The sequence below is a fragment of the Hyaena hyaena genome, unplaced genomic scaffold, assembly GCF_003009895.1.
Source record: "Hyaena hyaena isolate Hyena2069 unplaced genomic scaffold, ASM300989v1 scaffold_281, whole genome shotgun sequence".
Classification (NCBI taxonomy): domain Eukaryota; kingdom Metazoa; phylum Chordata; class Mammalia; order Carnivora; family Hyaenidae; genus Hyaena; species Hyaena hyaena.
This window is the reverse complement of record NW_024080914.1, coordinates 1,224,491-1,251,022: the sequence shown is the minus strand read 5'-3', so window position 1 is coordinate 1,251,022 and position 26,532 is coordinate 1,224,491. Positions and strand designations below refer to the sequence as shown.

Below are 26,532 nucleotides of genomic sequence, written 5' to 3'. Positions count from 1 at the left end.
GGAAGCCTTTGAATGAGTGAATGGATGAGAGTATTGGGGGGAAACAAGAAGCAAATTAACACAATGGCCTCGGGGAGCCCCATCTGTCAGAGTGAGGAGAGCCAGGCCCCGGGTGAGAGGCAGCCGGGTCCGGGTGAGGAGCGGGGCCCTGGGTGGGCCCAGGGGTGGACAGATTCTGTGTTGTGGCCGGAGAGGGCAGAGCAGGAGAGCAAGGCCCGGGTGCAAATGCCACCGCCCCCCCCCACAGGAGGCGGGGTCTGAGTCCCTGCTGCCCCAGCCCCTCCCTGAGAAACAGCTCCAACGGCTGGCGCTGAAATGCCTCTAAACTAGACGTGGAACAGAGACAGAGCAAAGCTGTGCTGAAGGGGGACACGAAGGCAACATCCCTGGGGCCCCGGAAAGGCCAGAAGATGCAGGGCAAAGGGCCCGCGGGGCTGGGAGGGACCCCCTGCGAAGAGCACCCTTTGGTCCCCTGCCCCAGGCCATCACACCACCCACGGCCCTGGCACCCTGCATCACACACAGCCCCTCCAGGAAAGTGAGCTGGTCCTTAAAGAAGTAGAATAAATTTAATCTGTACCTATAAGAAGTCTAGGCTAGTGGCAGTCACGGCCACCCAGCGACTGGGCAGAGCCTGGCCCCTGGCCCCTGCAGGGGTCCCAGGGGACGCAGAGGCACCCCTCAGTTCACAGAGGCGGCTGGCAGGATGTTGGCTTTGCGCTCCGCTTCAATGCAGTACTTCTCAGGGAGGCCGGTGGCTCTGCAGGGGAGGAGGGCGCAGGGCAGGTGAGAGACGTGGGACCAGAGAGGAGCCGGTTGGGAGGGGGGGTTACAGACCCTGGCGGCCGGGACTCCCATCCCTGCTCCTCCGATCTGACCCCAGACACATTCCCGTCAGGACTCTGGCACCTGCCGCGGAGCCAGGAAGCCCCAGGCCCAGAGCCTCTTCAGAGTCAGGAGGAAGGGCCACCTCGCTCCGCCCGCCTCCCACACACCCTGTCCTTGGGGTGGGGGGTGGGGACGCGGTGGGGGCAGGGTCACACCTCAGCTCTTCGATCTTTTTCTTCTTGATGTCATCAATGCGCTCGCGCCGCTTCTGGGCCTCCTCCTGGAGCCGCCGGCCCTCCTCAAAGGTGGCGATGCGTTCCTGCACCTGCTTCTGCTGGTTCTCGCGCACCTGGCGCCGGAGCTCGTCCGCGTGTCGCAGGCGCCCCGTGGCCTTTTTCTCCTCCTCCAGCCGCTCCTTCTCGATCTGCTCTCTCTGAGCCCTGGAGGAGGCACAGCGGCTGTGGGACGGGCTGGGCTGAGCCGGCCCCGCAGCCCCGCGAGGAGAGGCACCCGGGGGAGCCTTCTGGAAGGGCTTCTCCAGGGGACATGCTTCAGCCACCACAGCCCCGCAGGCTCCCCCGGGGCATGCCGCCCTCTCACCCTGGGGGGGGGGGGAGGTGGCTCAGAAGGACCCCGTGCTCGCTTCAGTTCTCCTCCATCACTGTTTTGAAATTCTTCATACTTTTTGAAGCAGGGGTCCCACTTTCTTACATGTCACCAGCCCTTGCAAATTACGTAGCTGGTGTGTGCTCAGGGTTTCACCCACTGGAAGCTACTGTTCCGGATCTTTCTGTCGTATCTCTGGCTTGTTCTAAGATAGCCTCTCTCTCTCTCTCTCTCTCCCTCCCTCCCTCCCTTCCCACGAGCAATAACAATGACATTAACAAAACTGCAAAGGGGGTGCTTAGAAGTGACAAGTGCTGACGTCTGTTGTGCAGCCGCTCCTACTTGCTGGAAGAAGGAAGGAGCGCGCCCTGGTATCTCTCAGTGCTCCTCGTGCTGCCAAGACTTCTCCCCGATTTCCCTGGCCAAGCGGCCCCCATATGGGCCAGACAGGCTCCGGAAAACTCAAAGGGACTGTGTTCACATCCCAGGGGAAGCACAGTGCTAGGCCCCCCCAAGCTATCATCTTAGTTCTTTCTTTTTTATTTTCATTAAATTGTTTTTTAATTTTGTTAGTGTTTCTTTTATTTTTTGAGAGAGAGAGAAAGAGACAAAGCACGAGCAGGAGGGGCAGAGAGAGAGGGAGACACAGAATCCAAAGCAGGCTCCAGGCTCCGAGCTGTCAGCACAGAGCCCGACGTAGGGCTCGAACTCACGAACCGTGAGATCATGACCTGAGCCGAAGTTGGACGCTGAACCGACTGAGCCCCCCAGGCGCCCCCATCTTAGTTCTTTCTTGACATAATCAAAAACAAACACAGCATGTAAAATCATCCTAGGCAGTGACTTCTCACCTGCCCCCCTATCCCGAGCGTACTCATACCCCAGCAAAGCTTCCAAAAGCACAGGTCACTTCCTTGTCTCCCCAGACCCGCGGCACACAGGCATCGTCTCAGCTCTGGGCACCCTCACTGCTGGCACCTCTCCAACCCTGCCCCTTGCGGAGAGCCCCTCAGGCTGTCGGGAGACACCTGCTGGCTTCCTCGCCCTCTGTGTTTAGACTCGGAACCTCAACCTCTTTGACACGGCTGTGATGGCAGAAAGCCTTGCCTCCTTGCCTCGCCCTTACTTTCCTAGATAGAGAAAGGTTTTCTGTTGTTTTACATCATGTAAGACAGGGTGGAAACAGGAACCCGCATCTGTTGCCGGAGACCCCCTGGGCTGGCAGGCAGTGAGAATCTGAATGGGGAAGGGCCTGGTCACTTCACGGGCCAAGGGCGGTGACCTTGGAACCTGGGCCTCACCCCAGACCAGTTACATCAGAAGCTGTGGATGTGGAGCCTGGGGCCACCATACTTTGTGAAAGCTTCCAGGCAATTCTCTGAGCCACGGGGGAGGCTAGGTCAGCTCTCTCTGCCTAGTCGGTGAGCTGAGACTCAAAGGCCTCCCTCCGTCCAGAAGCAGGAAGCCCAGAGAGAGGCCATCTCTCCAAGGTCACGCTTTGAAGCAGGAAAAGTTGGATTGCTGGCTGCGGTAGACACGTCCCTGGCACTTGGAGACACCTGGCCTGGTGGCCACGTGGCCCGGGAGACACCAGGTCTAGATGCTAACCTAGAACAGCGGGGGAAGCCGAACATCTCCAAGGGGCTGATCTCGCTTTAATAACTGGCTGGTGCCTAGTTATTGCCAACAAAGCAAAGACGGGACAAATGGGTCAGGGGCAGAAGTAGGGCTTTAATTTCTCTCCATTAATACTTATTAGTGCCTGCTAGAGGCATGCAGGCGGTGAGCACAGGCATCTGAAAGGTAGTTTGGAGCCCAGGGGCAGAATCTTCGGGGCCATTGAGGAAGCTGCCTTCCTCAGCAGGCTTCTGGAGACCACAGCACGACCCTTGAGGGCAGGGAAAGGGCGCTGCGGTAGGGGGCGGGGGGAGGGAGGGGGAACAGGCTGGGGGCCCACAGCCCCATAAAAGGCCAGGACCCTGGCTCTGGCAAGGACTGAGATTCCTACAGATCTGCTCTGCCTCTGGCCCGGGGGTGGGGGGTGGAGTTGGGGGTCTGGAATGCATCCAATAGGGCCCAGCACCGAGGAGGACATGGAGCGCGCACCAGGTAGACCAGAATGCTGGGCCGCACGGCTCGTCTCTCCTCACCGGAGCGCCATGTCTGTACTTTTGTATCCACGCCCCCATTGCAGTTTGGTTTGTTTCCTTTGAAAGCTTCTGATATCATAGAGTCTGAACCAGAGCAAGAAAGGAGTCACCCCCGTTCCTCCAGAACAGCTAGCTCTGGGGAATACCCCAGGGGGTGGGGGTGGCAGATCCGATGGATTGACGCCAGATCAGTGTGGCTCTGGGGGTGGATGACGGGTGGGGAGAGTGACAGATGTGAACAGGTCACTTCCACTTACAGGTCGGGATTATCAGCGAGCCAAAAGAGAACAAAAATCAAAGGATGGCAAGGCAGGAAAGATGAATATAGGCGAGGTCAGTCCGAAGAGGAGCTCCTCACACCCTTCCCACATGGATGGACAAGAACAGTATTTTGCTCGCCTCAAATGTGTGCCAGACCAGAGTCTTGAGTTTATGCACTTAATACTACTTATCAAATGAATGGCAAAGACACCCCCCCTCCAAAGCTCTTCTCTGATGACTCAACCTCGGTGTCTGAAGCTCTCTCTACTCCTCTTAACACCCCCCCCCCCCCCCCCCCCCCCCCCCCCCCCCCCCCCCCCCCGCTGCAGCCTCCTCCTTAACTAGCAGGGCACATGGAGGCAGGAGATGGCAGAGGGATCAGATGTATACTTTTACTTACGCCTTTAATTCTCTGGATAAACCATCCAAATAATACCCAATTCTTTAGACACTTCCAGGTGCTAGTTTCCAAATCCCTAATCAGAAAATTCTTGGCTCTTGGCTCCCGGGGCGCCTGGGTGGCTCAGTTGGTTAAGTGGCCAACTTCAGCTCAGGTCATGATCTCGCGGTTCGTGGTTTCAGGCCCCGCAACAGGTTCTGTGCTGACGGCTCGGAGCCTGGAGCTGCTTCGGATTCTGTGTCTCCCTCTCTCCCTCTCTCTCTGCCCCTCCCCCTCTTGAGCTCTATCTCTCTCTCTCAAAAATAAATAAACATTAAAAAAATTTTTTAAAAATCTTGGCTCCCAATTCTTGTCTTTGAAACATTTCAGCTTCGCATCCAGTCAGGATGGCTCCACCGTCCCGGGTCCCTTCCCCCAGTGCGGGCCATCCCTGCCACAGGACAAGGAAAGGAGGCCGAGGGGCCCGGCCCCACCTACCGAAGAATCCTCTCGAACTCTTCACGGTCCCGTTGCACCTGAATGGCCAGGGTGTGCTCCTTGAAGGCCACCTGCTCCAGCCGGCTTTGGCGCAGTTTGGCCTCTGTCTCCATCTTCTTCTGCGCATTTTCCTTTTCCTTCCTGCGCCACTCCCTGTCGGCAACCTCCTGGTTGCGCTTGGCCCGCAAGGCGTCCTGGGGAAGGAGAGGGTGGGGAGACCAGCAAGGGTGCAAGCCGACCCCGGGCCAACCCCGGCACCTTAGGAAGACACCATCTGCAGACTCCGATACAACCTGCTTTGAGGCGAGCCTGGATTTCTCTGACAACAAGGTCATTGTGGGAAAGAGGCTGTAGAATCTCGGAGAAGCTTCCAGTCTGCAGGTACCCCAAGGGGTCACCTTGCCCTCCCTCATGACCACAGATCCCAATTCTTTCCCTAGACCTCCAACACCTCCAGGCGGTCCTGCAATTGCCTCTCATTTTAAAAACTGCTAACGACGATGACGACGGAGATGTCCCATTTCCTCTGGTGACACTTTTCAGTGATTAGCTAAGGGCGAAAGTTGTTTACGTAGCAGTCAAAAAACGTTCTCTTGAATCTTCAGCACAGAGTGCATGGCCCCATCCTCACTGCCGTAGCCCTGGGGGTGGGGTAGGCCCTTGACCCTCAGAGTGCTCAAATCTAGGTAACCTGCACCCCCTCTTCTGCAACTCTGCCCTCTGGGGCGGTTTCGCAGGCTATCAAGGGACGAGTTAAGGGAGTAGGGGGTGGGGGCCGAGGCTGAGGATGTACCTGCTCTGCCTGGCGGTCCTGGGCTTTCTCCTGCATGGCCCTCAGACAGGCGATCTCCTTTTCTTTCTCCCTCCGGATTCTCTCCTGCTCGGCCTCGAACTCTGCTTCTCGAGCCTGCCAGGAAGACAAGGTCTTGTAGACCAGCCCCTACTGCACAGCCTTGCAGAGGCTCGACGTCCCTGCCACGGTGTGTCTGGTGTCTCCCATAGGGCTCCCTGCCTCCTTTTAGCGTAGGATAAGACAAAACTAGCAATGCGTGGACATAAAGCCAATCAGCACCGTTTACAAAATGCTTCCTACTGTAGGATCCCAGGGGGCCCGACATTCCGTGAGTTATTATAGACGAGGACACGGACGCCCAGACAGAGCAAGGGGTCCTGCCCAGGATGGCGTTAGCCAGTCAGCTACCAAAGAGGACTTGAACGCAGGCATCCCAAGCCCAGCCTTCACAAGCCGTCCGCTGCCTCGCAGACCATGTCCACGTAGCGAAGCCAGTGGGCCGAGTTTCTACAAGTAACTGCGGCGTCCTGCCCGCCATGTAAAGTACAGCAGGTGGGGGTGATCTCACTAGTCCCTGGGCACATGGCCCACCACGCTTTGGGCAGCCCTGCGGTGGTCGGCAGCTGGTCTGGGTCCCACCTGGCCCTAGATGGCAGGGCAGGGAACTCTGGAGACTTCCACAACCAATCCTGCCATTAGCGCTAAAGGGGCAGCCTCGGCTGCAAGAACAGAGACCCGGGTGAGGTGAGTCACAGGTATACGCGATACACAGATGGCGGGCTGTGGGCGTGCCCCAGTGCCCAACCCCTGCCAGTTCCAGCCTATCCCAGCTCCTCTCCCCAATGTCCCTTCCACGTGTGAAGACCAGTCCTATTCTTCTCCTGCTCAGAAGTCTCTGGTGACTTCCCCACCAGTCCACGCCCCCAGCTCTGCTCAAGGTCCAAGGTGTCGCCAACAGCCGCTCCCAGCACCCCGTTGCCTCGCCACCTCAGCTCTTGTCACGACCGCCACGGGCTCTGCCGCAGCCAGCCAACTGTCCACCAGCTCCCACACGTGACCAGCTCATCAGCACTACATCCACCCACTCAGGAAACGGTAGCTGAGTTCCGCACAACGCGCACAGCATTGTTTCAGGTATGCTCAGCCCTGTCTGCTGTTGGGCTTGCAGCGAAGCATTCGGGGTATTTTGAATCAGTCAGTGACAGGGTTTACCAGGTGTCATAATGGCTCAGTGAGGCAACACCTGTGAAGCCCTTCGCACAGAGAGCGTGCCCAGACTGGGCTTCGGATGTACGGCAGCTTCATGATCGTTACGATGTCCCAACCATCCCTGCCCCCAACCTTCCCTGCCTCCAACCTTCCCTGCCCCCAACCATCCCTGTTCCCAACCCTCCCTGTCTGTCCCCAACCTTCCCTGTTCCCAACCTTCCCTGTCCCCAACCTTCCCTATTCCCAACCTTCCCTGTCCCCAACCCTCCCTGTCCCCAACCCTCCCTGTCCCCAACCTTCCCTGTCCCCAACCATCCTTGTCCCCAACCCTCCCTGTCCCCAACCCTCCCTGTCTCCTTCCCTGCCCCCCACCATCCTTGCCCCCGGTCTCTGTTCCTGTTAACACCTGCATCTCCTGGTATCCAACAAGCAAGCCAAAGCCAAACAATAAATAAATAAATAAGCTTTGTTGAGCATAATTTTCTGTGGTTTGCATTTGGAGCATCCAGTGTGCCTCTTCGGAGCTCGCCTGTGCCACCCCCACCCCACCAGCCCTACTACAGAGGAGGAGGGTGTGCTCTGTCACCGCAGAGCCTCACAGCTAGCAGGGGACGCAGACACGTGAAGGACTGATCACTTCCCTGCCACCTTCAGCCCTTCCTTCTCCTGTTACATAACTCCACATTGGCTCCGTCTAAGCTGGGCTTAGAAGCTTCTGTTCACTCTCCTCCCTGACCCGGGTCCCTCTGGTTCTCAGCCCCGCTCCTGAGTGATCCCACATGGCAAGCAGCCTCTCCCTGAATCCTCTGCTCTGCACCACATCTGTGCTTGTGGTCTTCCACAGCCGCTGTGGGAGAAGGCTCTATTTTCTAACACCCAGGACAGGATGCCCAATCCAGGAATTTTCACAAGAAAGTTATGGGGCAGGTGACCCGTGATTACTGGGGATATAATTATCCAGGCTACCAGGAATCCACTAAAACTTCACTTTCCCCAATAGTTTTCATTTTGTTCCCTGCCTATACCTGACCCTCATCCAACTTCTAATCAAAGGTGTTAACAAGGATATAACGCTCTAAATTGGGTGTCCCTTCCAGCCTTCTCTCTGTTAATGAATAAGTGGACTGGCCAAGATGATGAGGAAAAGAAGCCAGGTCCTTGAAGGAAGGACGACAGTTTTGGAAGGGAGGCAGGGCTGCTGCAGTGAGTCCCCTCAGATCTCAGGCCAGCCTCTCCATTGTAGACGTTCCGTTCATGGCCAGAGATCCCAAGGCTCAGGAAACTACCATTTCGGGGGCACCTGGGGGGCTCAGTTTGTTGAGTGTCCAACTTTGGCTCAAGACATGATCTCATGGTTTGTGAGTTCGATCCCCACATCAGGCTCTGTGCTGACAGCTTCAGATACTCTGTCCACCCCCCTCTTTCTGCCCCTTCCTCCCTTGTCAAGAAAGAAAGAAAGAAAGAAAGAAAGAAAGAAAGAAAGAAAGAAAGAAAGAAAGAAAGAAAGAAAGAGAAAGAAAGAAAGAAAGAAAGAAACCAACCATCTTCTTCTTGGTGAACTCCATCACCATCTGGTCCGCCAGCTTCTCCTGAGCGAGCAGCTCTGCTTTCTGTTTCTGGTTTTCGTCATTAATGCGCTTAATCTCAGCTTGCATCTTCAGCTTCTCCTGGTGCCTTTGCTCCAAGTCCTGCCATCAGAAGGAAAAGAGCCTCCGAGTGGAAGGGGACCAGGAGACACTGCACGTCGGGGCAGAGACACAGACCGAGGCAGGGGATGCACTCCGTCTGCGGCCTAGCCACTGCTGCTGCAAACGTCGCCATTGACCCCTCACAGCCCCTCTTTGCCGTCTATACCCACTTGGCTTGGTGGCAGCCTGGACATTGTTGATTTCTAACCAACTCAGGGAAATGGAGGCTCTTAAAATTCTACCTGGAGTCCCCCACGGGGCCTGCAAAGTCCTATCCCCTCCTCCTCGCCTTCTCACCTGCCTACAGTTTCCTTCTCTTAGTCAATCCCGAGCTTTTGGTCTCTACTCAACGGTGATGAGTGAAATAATAAAGCGTTACCCTCACTGACTGTTTTGTATCCATTGGGCACCTATACAGCCCAGCTCTGAAACCTAAATGGGCACCCCAAAACCCTGAAAGGTAAAGCTTGTTATGTCTGCCCTGCCAATGAAGACATAGAGGCCACGAATTTGAGTGACTTGTCCAGGGCCATCCAGCTAACAAACTCTAGTTCTGGAATTTTGGAACCTGATCTTTCTAAATTAAAGTTCCAATCTTCCTTGGAAGATTTTCTGCCAGTTCTCTCTGCATTTCTGAATCCCTTCTACACTTAAGATGGGGCCACAGCTCCTGGGATTTGGTTCGGCACTGCCTTGTGGCATTCATTCATTCATTCCTGTGGGTTTATTCTGTCCCAGCCAGAGCACAGGGACCACGTCATACGTCCTGTCTTCTCTCGCAACATGCAGCCCAGGGAGAGGAAAACAGCAAATACTCAATACACCAGAAAAGGGAAAGGGGGAACCAGAGTGAGGGGCATGTGAGCAAAAGAAAAAAAATGGTAGACACAGAGAAACACAATGAATGATGGAGGTCAGAGTGCCTGACGCTGAGGGACAAGATCCCTTCTAATGAAGGAGCCTGAGCCTTTCAAAGCCCCTGATGACCTGACGGAGCACATTCTCAGGTCCTGATGCAGAATCTTTTTAAAAAATTTTTTTAAACATTTATTCAATTTTGAGACAGAGAGAGAGAGAGAGAAAGAGAATGGGGGAGGGGCAGAGAGAGAGGGAGACACAGAATCCAAAGCAGGCTCCAGGCTCTGAGCGAGCTGTCAGCACACAGCCTGACGCAGGGCTCTAACCCATAAGCGGTGAGATCATGACCTGAGCCGAAGTCGGATGCTCGACCGACTGACCCCCCCAGGCGCCCCCCAATGCAGAGTCTTGTGCACAAGACGGAAAGTCTGAACCTGGCCCACCTGTACTCTCCCAGGGATTTCCATCCCTATGCTTCCAATTATTCTACCTATCAACTCCTGCCATGTGCTGTTTCCAGCTCCTTCCTTGAAGACACTGAGGCCCCAGATTTAAGTGACTTGTCCAGGGCCATCCAGCTAACAAAGTCCAGTTTGACCTCCAGGCGGGACCTCACCCTGGGACTTCCAGCTCCTCCTTAGCCCGGCTTCTGACCTGACTCATCCAAGGCAACTCTGCGGGCTCTCCCCAAGCTTGACTCACAGCCAAGTTCACGGCTCCCAGGAAGCCTCGTGCACCAGACCGGCACAGTGCTGACCGCCCCCTGCCAGGCCTGTGGTGCGTGAGTCATGGTCGAGAGCGCTCTCTCACTCTCGCCGTGCCTACCTCCTCACTCACCCCACTTTTCCCCACCTGGCCCAGAGGCTCTCCACTCCTTTCCCCCTTCTCCCTTTCTTCCTCTCCTTTCTACCTGCTTCCCCCCTGGAGTTAGACCTGCCACTGGTACCCATGCATTATTTAATCCCATTGACCAGCTCAACTTGAAAACCCGCTGACCTCCCGTCCACGATATATACAAGCATGCATGGACTCATGTCTTTGCTTGTTTATTTACCTTCCAGTCTGTTGTTTTTGTGGGTTTGCTTCATTTCCAAGAAACCGAAGGACTTGCACTGTCTCTGATCTCTGAACCCATTCCAAATCTACCCCAGGGAAACACTCTTGTTAGCGAGGCGGGGGGTGCTGCCCCGCACTATCCTGAGATGATAAGGCAGGTCTGAGCTGGGAGACACGCATTCCTTCCTTAAAGCTGCCTAAGAACACTTCCTGGAACCTCGGGAAGTGCCTCTCTGAAGGACAGCACCCGTGCAATGACACGCATCAGGCCATGGCGTTGACTCAAGATCACCTGGAACTTTCTCAGGGAGTCCCCCGTTCCCCCTCCAACAACCTAGCCAGATCTCCCGGTCTTCCTTTCTCACCCTTCCCCTGCATGTTGAACCCCTATCTCCCCTTCCTGGCTCTTTCCTGGGCTCCGGAGCCAGGAGCTCGGCCAGGCCTCTCTGGCTCCTCGACGCAGCTGGGCCGTCTTCTCAAGTGGCTCACAAAGCTGCCGGCTCTCCGGCCTCCCTCTCTTCGTGCTCCTCACCTCTCTCCCCTCACAGGCCGTCCCAAGGCGGGCACTCTGAGAAGCCTCCATAGCCGTTAGGCTGTCCCCCTCCCCGTCCCTCACTGCCATCGCTTCACTGGGGGATGACAGCCCGTCCCTTCACGTGGGGAACGAGGAGAAAAATTAAAGAGTGTGTGTTCCACAGGTTAAATGACAGCGTGAAGAAATAATCCAACACACCAGAAAGGGAGACTCTTCAAGTCAGCTGGCCCGGGGGCTTCAAAATACCAGTGCCGCAGAAATGGAGGTAAGAAGGAGCCAGAGAGCTCTTTCAGGTCAAAGCCGACTAAGGAGGCCGACTAAGGAGGCCTAAGTGAACGCGGGGTGAGGACCTTAATTGGATCCTGGCTGGAAGGACAGAAAACCAGTCAAGGCACATTGGTGGGTCCACTGGGGGATTGAATGTGGATTGAATATTAAGTGATATCATAGAATCACTGGATTCTGCTTTTGATGAGGGGCTGTGATAGCCATTCTGTCTGCCGGATGGAGAATGTCTCCGCTCTTCAGGGGTGAGGGCTGCAGCGTTTAGTAGCAAAAGCGTCAAGACACCTGCAACTCACTGCCACACAGCATAACAGTGACAGAATGCGTGTGCGCTCCGGAAAGAGACAGGCAAGCAAGGCAGATCAACAACCAGCAAGTCTCCAAGTCTCGGTGCAGCACTGATGGGTGTGGCTCAATCCTTTCAGCTCACCCGTGTGCATAAAAGTGTTCACAGGCCAAAAACTGAGTGGGGGGGGGGGGCGGTAATAAATAAATGTCCCAATGCTCTCCATGCCCCTCATTGTGCGAGGGGCTTCTGCCTCTTCCCAGCAGAGCATACCCGTCAACAGGAGGGGATTTAAGTCCGTCTATGGAGTCCTTCTGGCAGGTATGTCATTTCCTTGGCTATGGGTAAGCCTGTGGTTTTACTTAGCTGAACACGGCTCTTCCACACAATTAGCCACACTGGGGTGCCCTTCGCTTTGAATGAGGGAGCAGCAGGGAGCCCGGGCCATGGACCCTCCTCCCATCCACCTACACAATGTAACTTATCCCTGGATAATTGCGGGAGGACTAGAAACTTCCCTAGGCTTATTTGTGCAAGGCAGGCAGCTATTTCCTTTATGCGTCCTGTCCGTTCACATGGATGTGTCAGACCCCGCGTCCCGGGGAGGCGGGGACGGTATCTGTCCAAATCCCTGCTCCCCCCGTGTGGTGCCACGGCCAAACGCATGTTCAATATGGCAACAAAAAGTGAAGGGGCGCCTGGGTGGCTCAGTCGGTGAAGTGTCCGACTTCGGCTCAGGTCATGATCTCACAATTTGTGGGTTAGAGCCCTGCGTCGGGCTCTGTGCTGACAGCTCAGAGCCTGGAGCCTGTTTCAGATTCTGTGTCTCCCTCTCTTCTCTGCCCGTCCCCTTGTCCTCTCTCTCTGTCTCTCAAAACATGAATAAACGTTAAAAAAAAAAAAAGTTACTGGTGGCCATGTGAAATGCACAGGTGCCCGACGGAAAGCCAGTCCGCAGCCTGAGCCGAGTCTCGAGCGCCTTGCCGGCACCGTGGGGGGCCCGTTACCCGCAGGTCCTCCTGCTGAAGCTGCTCCATGTACTCCAGCATCTGCTCCTTCTCCTGCTCCCGCTGCTCCGCCAGCAGCGACCGCTCCTCCCGATTCCTTTCCATCTGCTCCACGATGTGCCGTCTGCCTCTAGGAGCAAACGGCACCGCAGGGGTTTAGAAACCCGGGGCCCACGCGTTTCTGCTCCACCCGCCACCTAAATAACCCCCAAGATGGGAGATGGCGGTCACGGGGTCACTTTGACGAGCGCCCCGTGAGACATCGCTGTGCTTCGTGAGCCCAGAGGCGGCTGTTCCCTGTCTTCCAAACTCCCTTTCTTTTACAACAGTGTTTTAATGTTTATTTATTTTTGAGAGAGAGGGAGACAGACAGAGCACAAGCAGGGGAGGGACAGAGAGAGAGGGAGACTCAGAATGTGAAACAGGCTCCAGGCTCCGAGCTGTCAGCACAGAGCCCGACACGGGGCTCGAACCTACAAACCGTGAGATCATGACCTGAGCCAAAGTCGGACGCTTAACTGACTGAGCCCCCCAGGCGCCTCCTCCAAGCTCCCTTTCTTGAGATTCCCCTTCTTTGTTGGTTTGCCCACATGTGCACCCCACATCGCAATGCGCCTTCTCCCTTTCATTGTGCAAAAGGCTTCTGAAATCCTAGCGTCCCCCCCAAACCTGTCTGAGCAATCGTGGGGAGCTGCCCTCCTGTGCCAGCTTCACAGTTAGAAAGCCCACGACCCCCTTCCTGTGCAACCTCTGCTGCGTCCTGTCCTGTCTCCCAGCCACCTCCCACGCCCCCTTCATTAGCCGTCTGTCCGTCTCATGCCCCGGCCCTCACCGCCGGTGGACAGGGCTGGGTGCGAGCCAGCCTCTCCGCTCAGCGATGCCCTGGCTTCACAGTAAAAAGCAGAGAGCCCAGAGTCTACAATCAGCGTGGCCGGTGACTCCCTGTGTGTTGTTGGGGTGACAATAAACCTCAAGGCGTCCAGACCCCACGACGGATGAGTAAAGGCAGGGACAGTGAGAGAAGACACGGGCTGGGGTGAGAATTGGGAGGAAGGACTATGAGATTCCCATCCAGGTGGAGCCCTTGAATGGCTTCATGACTCCAGATGAAATAAACAGGAGGAATGAGTAAAAGAGTTGCAGGGAAACAGACTGAGGCTCAATATAAGGACCAGCTCACATCATTAGAGCAGCCTAATGAGGCAGGCAGAGATTTTTTTCCCTAATTAGAGCTGTTTGTGCCGAAGATGAAGAACTACTGAGCTATTAAATAAGTGTTTATAGGGAGCCTACTGTCGTCTATACCTACGAGAAGTACAGGGATGAATGGTCCAAGAAGACTGAATCAGACGGAGAGACACCAGCCAGTTGGTGCGGTTCCAGGACTCTTTAAGGAAATAATTCCTGCCTTACACAGTTAGTGTTCTAGATCTTGGACACCAGGATTCTATAATTTACCTCCTCTGGGGATTGTCCTTTAGCGCAAAAGGAAGGGGACTGAATTTATTCGTTCTAACGTGTTAAACGCAGGCCCGACTCTCCGCTGGACCCAGGAGCTACAGAAATGAATTAAGAGAGGGGCGCCTGGGTGGCTCAGTCGGTTAAGCGTCCGACTTCAGCTCAGGTCATGATCTCACGGCTCGTGGGTTTGAGCCCTGCATCGGGCTCTGTGCTGACAGCTCGCTCAGAGCCTGGAGCCTATCTTTGGATTCTATGTGTCCCTCTCCCTATGACCCTCCCCTGCTCACACTGTCTCTCTCTCTCTCTCAGAAATAAATAAAACATAAGAAAAAAAAAATGAATTAAGAGAGGGATGCCATCCTCAGGGAGCGCGCAGTCTGACGCGGGCCAGGGAGCCACGGGGCAAGAAGCAGTGTGCAGGGGCATAACACAGGGTGGGCAGGCATGACATGGAGCCGCGAGCCTGCCCGGTGAAGTGAGAGGGGTTTGGGTGGGGGGGAGGTGAAGGCCAAGCCACACGCTGAAAGAAGAGAAAGCACTTTCCAAGGGAAAGGGGAAGAAGAGGAGGCTTCAGAGCAGGAGGAAGGACAGGAACACAACTGTGACAAGCCCAGGCTTGCTGGGGGAGGGGACGGCGGGGAAAGGAGGGTATTGAGGCAGAACAGGGGCCAGATTGTGAGGCGCCCGTTATGATCTTAGGAATCAGCTTCGAGGAGCACTGCGGTTCTGGGAATCTCTTCGTCAGGCTCTGAGATAATAATAGATGGCGATGATGACCATTTCTCTGCCCCCTTTGCAAGGCCACCTGGACCCAGGGATCCGCGGAAATGCCAGGGAGGGAGATGCCAAAACCCCCGCTTTACCGGATTCTTTCCTCCCTCCTCTTCCTGTCTAGCTCCTCCTGCCTCTGAATGGATTTCTGTCGCTCCACCTCCATCATCTGATCCAAACGCTTCTCCTCTGCGTCCAGCTCTCTTTGAATCAGCTGCTTCTCCAGGATTTGGGCATCCCGGATGGCGTGGCACTTGGCGTTGAGGATGATCTGGAGGCAGGGAGATGACACAGGGCACTAGGTCAGGGCACAGGGACGGGGCGGATGCACCAGGGGGAGTAGAAGGCGGAGGCGAGAGACGGGTACCACTGAGCATGCTGGACGCGGCCACAGCTTCGCACAAGCCTGGGAGGATGCGAGCATCCTGCTGCTCACCCTTCCCTTAGCAGAGCTCCACGCTAACACGGGCCGGGCGTCTGCAAAGCGCTGGTCTGTGCGAGGAGAAGCCACAGGAGCTCCTTTCAGGGTATCAGTGTTGTGGGGTCATCACTCTCTGAGAACATGAGGAAAGCTCTGAACTCCGTCCTCCTTAAGATTCACTTACATATGTGCACATAAGATTCCCATGAACCTTGGGGCGCCCTGGGGGCTCAGTCAGTTAAGCGTCTGACTTCGGGGCTCAGGTCATAATCTCGCAGTTTGTGGGTTCGGGCCCCATGTTGGGCTCTGTGCTGACAGCTTGGAGCCTGGAGCCTGCTTTGGATTCTGTCTCCCCTTCTCTCTGCCCCTCCCCTGCTCATGATCTGTCTCTCTCTGTTTCTCAATAATAAATAAACATTCAAAATTTTAAAAAATTGTCCACGAAACTTCAGGGGTTCGAGGTCCCCCCTTGAGGACCCTTGAAGCCCCATATTTAGACCCTCTGTTCTGCTTCTCAGGGAAACTAACACACTTTTGCAGAGACCCAGCTACCGAAGAGCCCAACAAGACCCATCAGGGGATGGCCATCTATAAGAATGACCAAGATAAAGTTCTGGAAAATAAAAGGAGGCCTGAGGACAGCCCCACCTGAGAGAGAAGGTGTAAATGAAGGGGTTGGGAGCCCGCAGTGTTCATTTGCTTGGGAAGGGAACCACATGCAAATGAGAAACAAACAGTCCAGAGGATCCTCGGGCCCTCATGCTCTCGGCTAAAGGAACCACTTTGCCTCCTGGGAAGAAGCCTGCTGTGGGGGGCGCTGCACGTGGCCAGAACCGAACCGGCAGGACAGACACAGGAGTCACATCGTCACCTTCACTTGCCCTCCACACTTCCCGAAGCCACTGCCATGGGTTAGCCCAGTTCACCCTGATCCATCACCCTGCGGAGAGGGTTGACCACTCTCCTTTTACAAATGAAGGAAGTGAGGGGCGCCCGGGTGGCTCAGTCAGTTAAGCTCAGCTCGGGTCATGATCTTGCGGTTCATGAGTTCGAGCCCCGCGTCGGGCTCTGTGCTGACAGCTCAGAGCCTGGAGCTGCTTCGGATTCTGTGTCTCCCTCTCCCTGCCCCTCCTCCGCTCACTCTCTATCTCTCTCTCTCAAAAATAAATAAACATTAAAAATGTTGTAAAAAGAAAACAAATGAAGGAAGTGGGGCCCAGGGTGACTTGTGAAGGTCACACAGCTAGCGTGTGTCACGGCCGGTCCTCCGTGTGACCACAGCAACCCCCAACTCCGCCAGCCCCTCAGCGGTCACCCCTCCTTGCCCCACCCCTGCCCCACGTCCAGCCCAGCAGAGCCCGTCCAGAGAGTAAGGGGAGGGGCGGCGCCCTGGGGTGCGGAGGAGCGGCCGCACCTTGCTCATGCCCCTGAGCTCCTCCTCCTGCTGGGCCCGCAGCCGGCTGGCTCTCCGCAGCAGGTCCTGGGCCCTCTCCTGGGCCTCCTCCTCCAGGTCGCTGAGCTTCTTCTTGCTCCTCTGCACCATATCCTTCTGCTTCATGATCTTCTTGCGTGTGGTCACCGCGTCCTACGGGACGCAGCCCGGATCGGTGTGGGGACTGCCCTGGGCGCTGGCCCGGCTACCACGGGTGACCCTGTATGACCCCCTGCATGGCTTCGCCCCGTCATGCTGTCGGAACCCAGAAGTTTCTCAGCCTGGCTTCCTGCTGGCCCCGCCCCTGCCCCCCAGCCGCTCCCACCCCTGTTCAGCTGGCTCCAGTAAGCACACACCCACGCCTCCTTCCCAGGGCCCCCTGACCACAGCTCCCCCTCTCATCGGCAGAGATCGGGGCTTGGGGGAGGGCGGCTACCATGATGGCCTCTTTCTCCTTCTTGAAGGCCTGCTCCCTGGCCTCCAGCTCTTCCCTGGTCAGGACTTGGGATGCGCCCTTGATGCGCTCAAATTCCTCAGGGCTCATGATGAGGGACTCCCCGGAGGGATCCTTGGTGGGAACGCTGATGCAGGGGATGAGCAAGTCAGTGGGGAGGAGGGAGAAGCTCTCAGCACTGCTCTGCCCTCCCCTCCTCCCTCACCACTGCCAGCGACCCACAGGGCCGCCCCGATGGGCCGGCTGGGGAAAAGGGGCCCCAACGAGGGGCCGACAAAACAGAGACATTTTAAGGACTTTTGCTAAAAGGCCTGGTGCATCCATCGCCCTGTCTGTGCAGCTGTGAGCCCCAGGCACCCACCCGAGCCACCGACCGCACCCCACTCCTGCTGCCTGTGCTGTGGCCACGTGGGCGCAGCCTGGGTGCTGCACTGCACGCTCCTCCAGGATGCAGGCTCTGCTGACCGCACGCCTGGCCCCGACGCTCCAAACACTGGCCGTCCAGGCCCCAGCGCAGAGCTGGGCCTAGAGGCAGAGCTCAAAACAACGCTGGTGAACTGAACTCCAAAAATAGCTTATTCCTCAAGGACGACTTAAAAAGGGCACAGGGACGCCAGACGAGGTCGAAATGGATGCTGTGAGAAACCGAAGCATCCCTGTCCATCCGGCCCAGAGAGAAGCTTTGAACCCTAAATATTAATTAAAATCTGTGATCAACAACAGTTGGAGGCACGTCTGTGGCCCTCTCCCCCGAGCCGCCCAGCACATGCAACAAACCAATAGCTAATTATGATGATTACAAACAAATGACATACACAGAACGTGGAGGCGGGGGCAGCAGGGGCCGGGACTAAAGCTGCTTCTGGGTGAGGCCATTTAACAGCGACACGGCAGCCAGACGCAGACCGTCTGAGGCAGGAAGTGAGACCTCATCTCATAAAACTTGCGTGTGCACGTCTGCACGTGTGTGTGTGCATGTGTGCATGCATGCAGGTGTGAGCATGTGTGTATGTGTGTGCGTGTATTGTGCACGTGCGTGTGTGCTTGCATGTGTGAGAGCATGTGTGTATGTGTGTGCATGATGTGCATGTGTGTGCATGCATTATGTGTGCATGTATGCAGGCGTGTGAGCATGTATGTCTGCATGTGTGCATGTGGCAGGCGCGGGTGTGCATGCATGTGCGTATGTGTGTGCGTGTGTGCATGTGTGTGTGTTGGGAGGAGTCCAGGAGGAAGATCCAATGAGTGAGTGGATCCGGGGCATGGCCTGGGGCCAGAACGACCAGAAACGGTCTGTCTCTGAGATAGCACCTTGTGCGGGGAAGGCCTAGACCCCCCTCCAAGGAGGAGCCCTTCCTTAGGCCCCACAAGTAGCCGCAGGTCTGCTGACCATGAAGGGCCATTGGACACCAGGGCTGAGCAGAGCATGCTCGCGGGGCTGTGTCCCAGCCCTGCTTCCCCAGCTCCCGATGCGGACAGCATGGCCAGGGAGCTCATGATCTCAGCGGGTGGAGCCAGAGGAGTTGGGAGAAGGGTTCCAGAGAGTGCAGCTAGACGCACCCCTCCCACCCCCAGCAAAGGCTCAGTTTGCAAGGCTGAGGGAGGCCTAACCCCAGGGCACTGAGCAAGGAGGCAGCTCCAGTCAGAAGCCGAGCTGGGCCAACCCCAGAGGAACACAAGAGCCCTTGGGAATTTCCCTGGGAAGAAGCCAGGGGGCTGGTTGTCATCTGGTCAGTTTCTCCTCGCTTCAGATTCTCGGTGCAGCCAAAAGGAGGTGACTCATTTGGACCTTTACCGAGAGCACTCAGACGGGACCCACTGAGCACGGCCCTCTCACAATCCCATAGGTCCGTCAGCAGCCAGGAGACAATCCCATAGGTCCCTCAGCAGCCAGGAGAAAGGGAAAAGGAAGAAACTGGGGATTGAGAGTAAAGGCAAGAATAGATACAAATAGGGGAGAAACGAGAGAGGCCGGTATGCTGAGGAAGGAGAGCTAGCAAGCAAACAGGGGAGATGAACAGGAAAGAAGCCAGGGCCAGACCAACTCCATGAACACAGGGAGCACCCCCTTCCTGCACAGGTTTCTGGCAGAAGGGCAGGCTGGGGCAGCAAGTCCAGGCACCGCGTCCTGGGCACTCACATGAGTTTCCGGACCATGTATCGGGTGACGATCTGGATGGTCTCCCGCTTGCGGTCCGAGCTCAGGGCAGTGAGAGACTTCCGAATGGCATGCTTGTCTCGGAGAAGCACAGTGGGACCGTCGCTCTGGGCCAGAGGCTACGGGGTCAGGAAGCACAGCTTAGAAGCTGGTCAGCCCACATCCTCACGGTCAATCCTAACTTCTTCAAGCGTAGCCTTCCCCTCTTTCTGCCGCACCATCCAGGGGCAGAAAAGGCTGCCCGGCGCCCGGTGCTGTGGGGCCCTGAGGAAGCAGCGCGGTGCTCTGCACTTGAACCTGGCTGATGTGTTCTGTGCTGACCGGCTCCTCTGAGAACAAGCCCCCCACCTTGTCTTATGCACACACTCTGGGTGGATGGGGAGGGGGTGCCTAGTCTGTGCTCCTTCCCACCCCAAAACCATCAGGAACGAACATTGGGGGTCTCCATGTTCCCCTCCCTCCGTGAATTATTTAAGAAGAGAGAATGATCCCTCTTGGACACACCGTGGGTTCGAGATAACACACTGTGACACACACTCATCCAATCTATGATATTTGGAATTGTTTAAATCCTTAATTTACTTTGATCCCCACCACCCCCCCAAATCATATAGAGGGAGTTAGAAACGGCTAAAAGGCCTAGTGAGGACCTGCTCTTACATCTAATGTGGTAAGGAAGTCAGGGAATCCAAATTAGCAAGAATACATATTAAATGTATGATTTTTTTCCCCAAAATGTTCCAACCGTGAACAAATTTGATACTAAAAAAACAAAACCATTGGGGTGCCTGGATGCCTCAGTCGGTTAAGCGTCTGACTCTTGAAAACAAAAATAAAATAAAATGAACTAAAATAAAATAAAATAAAATAAAATAAAATAAAATAAAATAAAATAAAACAAAACACTTATTTCAGGAAAATTTTGAGCACAGGAGGGAATTTCACTTGTCCTGAAAGCAGTAACTGTGATCCTGAGTGGAGGCAGGGGGATGGCCTCAGCGGAGGTCCTTCCGGTCTGAGCTCCCTTTGCAGGGACGTCCCCGGGGCGCTGCTGCCCCCTGCTGCCCATCTGCCTCCAAGAGGACGCAACTCAGGCTCGCCGCGGACCGCGTCCGCCCCCTACTGGTGGCTCAGCGACTTCTGACTGGCCCCGCAGGAAGGCCAAAGAAATGGGCCAGGAACCGGCATTTTCCCCACTGCCCCTCCCGCTAGCCAGCTGGACGACTCCCGGAGAAGGCGGCCCTTTCCAAACCTATCTTCGCTGTAACTAGGAAACACCCCAAGGGCTCCAAACCAAAGCTGTCTGCAAGTGACAGGGCGCTCCTCCGACGCCTCCCCCCGCCCCCAATGCTCCCCCACCTGCCCACAGCACAGGTGTTCACACCTGGTCTTTTCTCGGTCTGTCCATCTCTCTCTCCTGGCCTTCCTTCCTTCTTACCTGCTGCAAGTCCCCAGTACCAAGAGCATCTCTAACCCCGCCCTAGCTAGCTCGCCCTCTCTGCACCTTCTCTCCTTCACTTACTGTGGGCAACATCTGCCCATGAAGACCTGCTCTGGGTTTCCCAAAGCTCAGTAACCCTGCTAGTTGAGCGAGCAGGGTGGGGTGGGGGCTCTGTTTCTTGCTGATGCTATTCTTGGATGGAAGGGAAACCTGTTACTCCCTCCCAATCTGCGAGCTGGACAGCGGCCCTCAGGCAGCTCCATCCTGGGGCCCTCACTGGGCATCCATCTGCTCTCTGCAGCAGAGCCCCCTGTCGACATCACAACAGGTTTTACGTGCCAGGCGGACATGTGAGGATTGCAGGGGTGCGGGGAAGTTCACAGGGGCTGCTCAGGTCTTCCTCGGAGGGTCACCTGGGAGAGGGCTGGCTTGTCCAGCACTAGCTCTGTCCTGAGCAACGCCGGCCCCGGTCACTGCCTCCACCAGCCGGCCACCTGGAGGGGCTGGGTGAGGGGTTACCTTGACCCGTCCGAAGAGGTTCTCATCCACCTCGGAGCTCACGGCTTTGGTCCGATAGCGAGTCTTATTTCTCGACCTGTTGGAAGTGGCGGAAGAGGAGCTCAGGATGCCAGAGGCACTCAGTGGCTGCAGGGAGAGGCAGAGAGTTTGGGTCACCAGGACTGAGCGCCCTCTGGTCCCTGGGCAAGGTAAACACTCTGCCAGCCTGTGGTGGGGAGAAGCGGGTAGAAAACCACTGACAGAAAGCACCTGGGAAGCCCTGCAATGTAGGAGACACCCCACAGAAGTGGAGGGGCCTCTGTGGAGGGGCCAGGTGAGGGGGCATTTCCTCGCCGCGGGGCTGACGGAGGCCAGGTCCCCGTGTGGTACGGAAGCAGGGAGGAAGAACACAGAGATGGAAGGAGGAGGACATCATTGTCATCCTGGCCCCAGTTTCCCACAAGGACACTCTCGTGAGGCCGCTTGAGCTTCCTCCCCAGAAATGCAGTGTCCTCCCCACGGGCCAGCCTCTCAGCCTGAGCTCTGAGCCCCCTTCACAACTAACACTGCTATCTGACCTCCTCCAAGTCTCTACAAGTTCACAAGTTTCCGGTGGGGACCAGAGGACCCAGAGGATGCAAAGGCACCTTGCCCACTGCTTAGCACACAGCGGGTGTCCAGTAAACTCCAGCGGATGAAGGATGAGCGATGGCTTGATGGTGTCCACCCTGTGGCTTTCCCTCCTGGGACCCCTAATGGGTGCACCGATCTGCGTTTAACCACCCAGTATCTCCCTACATTTGGAGAATTCCTCATCTGATGACTTGTGAGAGCTAAGGCCCATCTCCTCCAACTATAGACGCTGAAAACACCAGATACACATGCGCCTTCTGAGCCTGGGCAGAGGCCCTCAGCTTCACTGATTGGATCCCCTGAGCTAGAGAACGGAGGGGCGCTGATGGCCAAGAGAAGTGCTGGCAAATGCGGAGGTGGCCATACCCAGCGCCTGGGGCCGTGCTGATAAGGACACCCGCAGCAGCACCCACCAAGCTGCCAGAGTCAAAGGCCCTTGCCAGGCCAGGTCTGGGTTGTGATTCTGGCCCTGATTCTGGCTGCAGCATCTCCCTTTGTCATTTTCCAAGCATACTTTCCCAGCCAGGAGCTCTCCCAGCCCCTATCAATATATGCTCTTGAACTCAAAGTAGAATTCTGGCTCTGCTGCCTACACCAACAAGATGGGTGAAGACACCCTCCGTTCCCGAGGCTCAGCGTGGCTTCAGCTCTGCCCGGGGAGAAGTCTGTCTCCAGGAGGTGGGTCCTGTGAGGACCATGGGGCAACTCCAGGCTTAATCTAAAGCTGATCCAAATCCCCCTTGGAGGAGCCAAGCCATCCCACAGTTCTGAGCTGGGCTGTCTCGGGGGCCTGAGCTACCCACTTTGGGTCTCCCACACCTGGGAATCGGCAGCCATCCTGGGAAATAGATTCTGTTGTTCAAAGTCACCAAACACTGGGCAGTGTGTTCTGAAAGCTCTCTCCGACCTGCCCTGACCAGCCAGGCACCCCTGGACACCTGCTCCACCTGTATCAGGTGTTCACACTAAATGGGGAGATTATTCTCCAGCTGAGCTTGTGGGCCCTTCCCCTGGCTGCCGCTGGCTGACAGTGGGAGCCTGCCTTTACAGCCTCAGGCAGCCCCCTGTACAGCAGAGTGGGAAAGCTTGGATTTATTAAAAGGTAAATATAGCAGCCCCGAGGATGCCTAATAACAGAGTCTGAAGAGTTATTATATGGTAAGGGGTGAGCAATGGCTCCCTTTTCCACCAAAAATAGAATACGAAGAAATGAATAGAAGCTACAATAGGTAGGAGGAGGGAAAGCACTGGGGACACTGGGAAAACGTGGAAGTCATCGATTGGATCCGCAGGGATGGTGTGAGCTCTGTGTATAATTAAGGGGGAAGGTGTGATGGAAGATGGTAGATGCTGGCACGTGGTAGATGCTTAATATGCATTTGATGAGGAAAGAAAGAATAAAACCAAGCAAGATGACCTCTCGAGGGCTGCCGGCCAGTATGAGATGAGACCCTTTCTGGAACATGCCTGACTCCAGGTCACTATACCACTCCGCGTTTTCCAAATCACCGTGGAAAATAATGTGTGTGAAAGGGCTTTGGAATACAGATGGAAAGGATGATTATTGTTTTGCATGTGTTTTCCTGGTTCTTTTCAAGGGCTTCTGCAGGGTTTTTCTTTGCTCAGGTGTCCACCAGACTGCAGGTTCCTCCAGGGCTGAGATCCAATCCCCTCTTTCCCGTGCCATGGGTACCCAGGTCTAGAGGAAGTCACTCAAAAGATGCAAGCCTGAGCCTAGAAGGCAGAACAGAGGAAGGAAAAGAGATGACCACAGAAAATTGGCCACTGGGCAGGGCAGAGGGAAGCACTGAGCTCTCTAGGGTTGGGTGGCTGAGAAACCTCACTGGGGAAATGCTGACTTTGAAGCCACAAGCCAGCGCCATGGTTAGGATGGCCAGTTTCGCCAAGAGTAACAAGAAGGATTAGGGAGGTCACCGTGTAAAAGCACTAGGAAAAATGAAGAACCAAGCAGAAATGGAAAGTTAGATCCCTCTAGGCCAGAGACTGTGGCCAAAAGGTTCTTTCAGGAAGTGAAGGGCTGCTTTTATTTCTTGCATGACCAAATAAATAGCCCCAAGAAGTTGAGTGATGCCAGGCTAGTCCTCCTTTGGGGGAAGGGAGCTCTGGATGAAAGGGAAGGAAGAGAGACCTTTAAAACTGGCTATAGCTAGGGAGGCCAGAGCAACTGGGAGGATGGGGATGGGGGACCGATTAAAAATGCCAGCCCTGCTTTGATATTTTCATCTTGCTGACCTAGCTGACACTCTCTCTCTCTTCAAATACCATCCCACCCCAGGACCACAGGAATTTGGCCTCTGCTAGGAATTTGGGGAGAGACTCTGATGCCAAAAGATTAGCTGGTCAATCAGATGGTTTTCACTGTGTCATCGATAGAGGACTAGCTCCATAGTACATCGACTATTAAAGAAAGCAGATCATAAGAAACATGCAAGTTATTTCTGCAGAAATGTGTGTGTGAAGGGCACGCACCCAGCATGCGTATTGAAAAAATGTTCACAAAAATGTTGAACAGATATTGGGGGTGAACATTAGTATCTTAAGATAGTTCTTGTAGTGGATAATTTTCTGCCCTTGAGCAGGTAACATACTGTATTTATTTGAAAACAAAGCAGAGCCGTAGGCCTGGTGCTCTGACCCTGAACAGAAGAGTGAAGCCCTTACAAACTTCGGATCTGGTACGTTCAGCTCAAATCCAGCGAGAGAGCGGGAACACGGATGACAGATGGCCACGGACTTTCCCTGACGTAAGTGCAACACCTGTCCACCGAACAAAGACCTTCCAGTCCTTCTCCTGGGCATGCTCTCCACCCCGGGCTCCAGTCCCTCCTTTCATACACAGATTCACTGTAGGCTGGCAAATGCAGGCTTCTCGCTCTTGGCCTGACTCTATTTCCCCTTCAGCGTCCTGTGGCCAAGAAGGTGGAGATGCCCTCACACCAGGCACCTGCATTTGCTGAATGATCAGCTCAGGCCACCTCGTTCCCCAACTGGGACACAGGGTTAGCCATCAGCGCGATGCCATTCGAAGGTGGCATCCTGGTCAGTACTGAGGTCCCAAACGTCCTTCTGAAGGGGGCTGTTGTTCATTGTTTTGGAAGGAGTGCTGGAAATCTGCCAAAGTGTGAGCCCCTGCCTTTCGGCCACCACCAGCACTCCTCCCCACCTCCCCACTCCTCCAAACACTCTCAAAAGCTAGTGAGCAGCACCACACACACACACACACACACACACACACACACACACACACACGACCTGCCAAAAGAGCAGAGATCACTCACTCAACCCACTGCTTCTCAAAGGCGCCCACAGGCCCAGTCCTGTTCAAGGAATTTCAGGAGGCCTCAGTCAGCAGGCCAGCGCTGGCCCTGAGTGGCCCTTAGGTGAGGAAACCCTGATCTGAGTCCTCTGAAGACCATAATTCTGGGGGTGCCTGGGGGGGTGGGGCTCAGTCAGTTAAGTGTCCAACCCTTGATTTCAGCTCAGGTCATGATCTCATGGTTCCTGGATCTAGACACGAATTGGCCTCTGGGCTGACAGTGCGGAGCCTGCTTAGGATTCTCTGTCTCTGTCTCTCTCTGCCCCTCCTCTGCTCTCTCTTTCTCCCTCTTTCTCTCAAAAATAAATAAACGTTTACGATTTAAGTGCAATTCCCTGATTAATATGCGCTTGAAAATATGAAATTTTTTAAACAGGAGAAAGAAGAACATTCACCGTATGCCCTTAGATGCCAGGCTGATGCCAGGCCATCACAGACAGACCTACACCCTGCGCTTACAAAGCACTAAGGAGAGCTGGGAGTAAGCACTCATGATGAGAGAGAGAAATGGAAGGGGACCCCCCACGACAATACCCCCAGGGAATCCTCAGAAATCAGGAGCTGCTCTTCGTTGCAGAGATGTTGGTTTTATAATTAACAAAGCTCTTCTGAAATCCCTAGATGAGGACCCTGACTTTGAACCGTTGATTCCTAGAAAACCAGGGTGACCTATGGGCATGAAATGCGCCCACAGTACACCCAAGGCAGCGGGTGTGCCCCAGAAATTCTAAGGTTATTTCCGACACCCCAACCAAGGCTCCATCACCTATGCTCTGTTCCTCGCCCTTAGCCCTCAGGGACCAGCACAGTCGTCACTGGACCCCAGACACCACTTCAAGGCTCCTGCCAGGCCTGAAGCACTTGTCAACCCTCAGGACTCCGTGGTCCTTCCCACCCCAGGGAACCCCCAGGCTGGCCACAGCAGACCCAGTCCCTCTCCAGGGCTTTTGAAACCTTTCATTCACAAATATTTGTGGAGTACCTGCTGAGTGAACCAAGGCCCGGCTATCCGGCTATCTATCCATTGGGTGACTTGTGTATTGTCACTTGCTAGTCGGTGGCTGTACAGGTGCTATAACCCGTCAGGTGGCCTCCTCACCAGTGGTTTTCCCACATCGCGGCCCCCAGTTCCCCAGCCAGTGAGGGCCCTAGCCTGCTGGACGGACACGAGGGCGTCCCTTTCGCCGCAGCTCCCCGGCTCAGCACCACCCTACACTTTCGACCCTTATCGACCCCCGCCCATTCCTCCTTCGGACCCCCCTCAGGACTTCCCTTGCCTCTTCTAGGCTTGTCCTCCTCGCTCCTGGGCCTTCCCGACCCCAGACCCCGACACAACTTCTGCCCTCCCCAGCCCCTCGCTCTCCCCGCTCAGAACCCCAGCCCAGTTCAGGACACCTGAGGCCCGCCTCCTCGGTTCTCCCGGGACCTCACCATCTCGGCCGCACGCTCGGGCTGCGCGCCTCCGCCGCCTCTGCCGCCCACACCGC

The 26,532-nt window shown here is 55.6% G+C and overlaps 1 protein-coding gene across 2 annotated transcripts; it reads right to left on the bottom strand.

The window, feature by feature from the left end:
• Positions 1–550: 550 nt before the first annotated feature.
• CFAP45 (cilia and flagella associated protein 45) lies at positions 551–26,532 on the bottom strand. Of its 2 annotated transcripts, XM_039246397.1 has the most exons (12): positions 26,477–26,532; positions 21,097–21,222; positions 19,119–19,255; positions 16,961–17,105; positions 16,507–16,677; positions 14,764–14,942; positions 12,440–12,569; positions 8,266–8,412; positions 5,516–5,629; positions 4,723–4,916; positions 1,044–1,268; positions 551–760 (listed from the first exon to the last, which is right to left on the bottom strand). In XM_039246397.1, exons 1-12 carry the CDS (start codon positions 26,477–26,479, stop codon positions 682–684), a joined length of 1,650 nt encoding a protein of 549 aa, XP_039102328.1. In that variant the 5' UTR covers positions 26,480–26,532; the 3' UTR covers positions 551–681. The 2 variants fall into 2 exon arrangements, with proteins under 2 accessions (XP_039102328.1, XP_039102329.1); XM_039246398.1 differs by lacking the exons at positions 551–760; positions 1,044–1,268 and adding an exon at positions 3,567–3,668.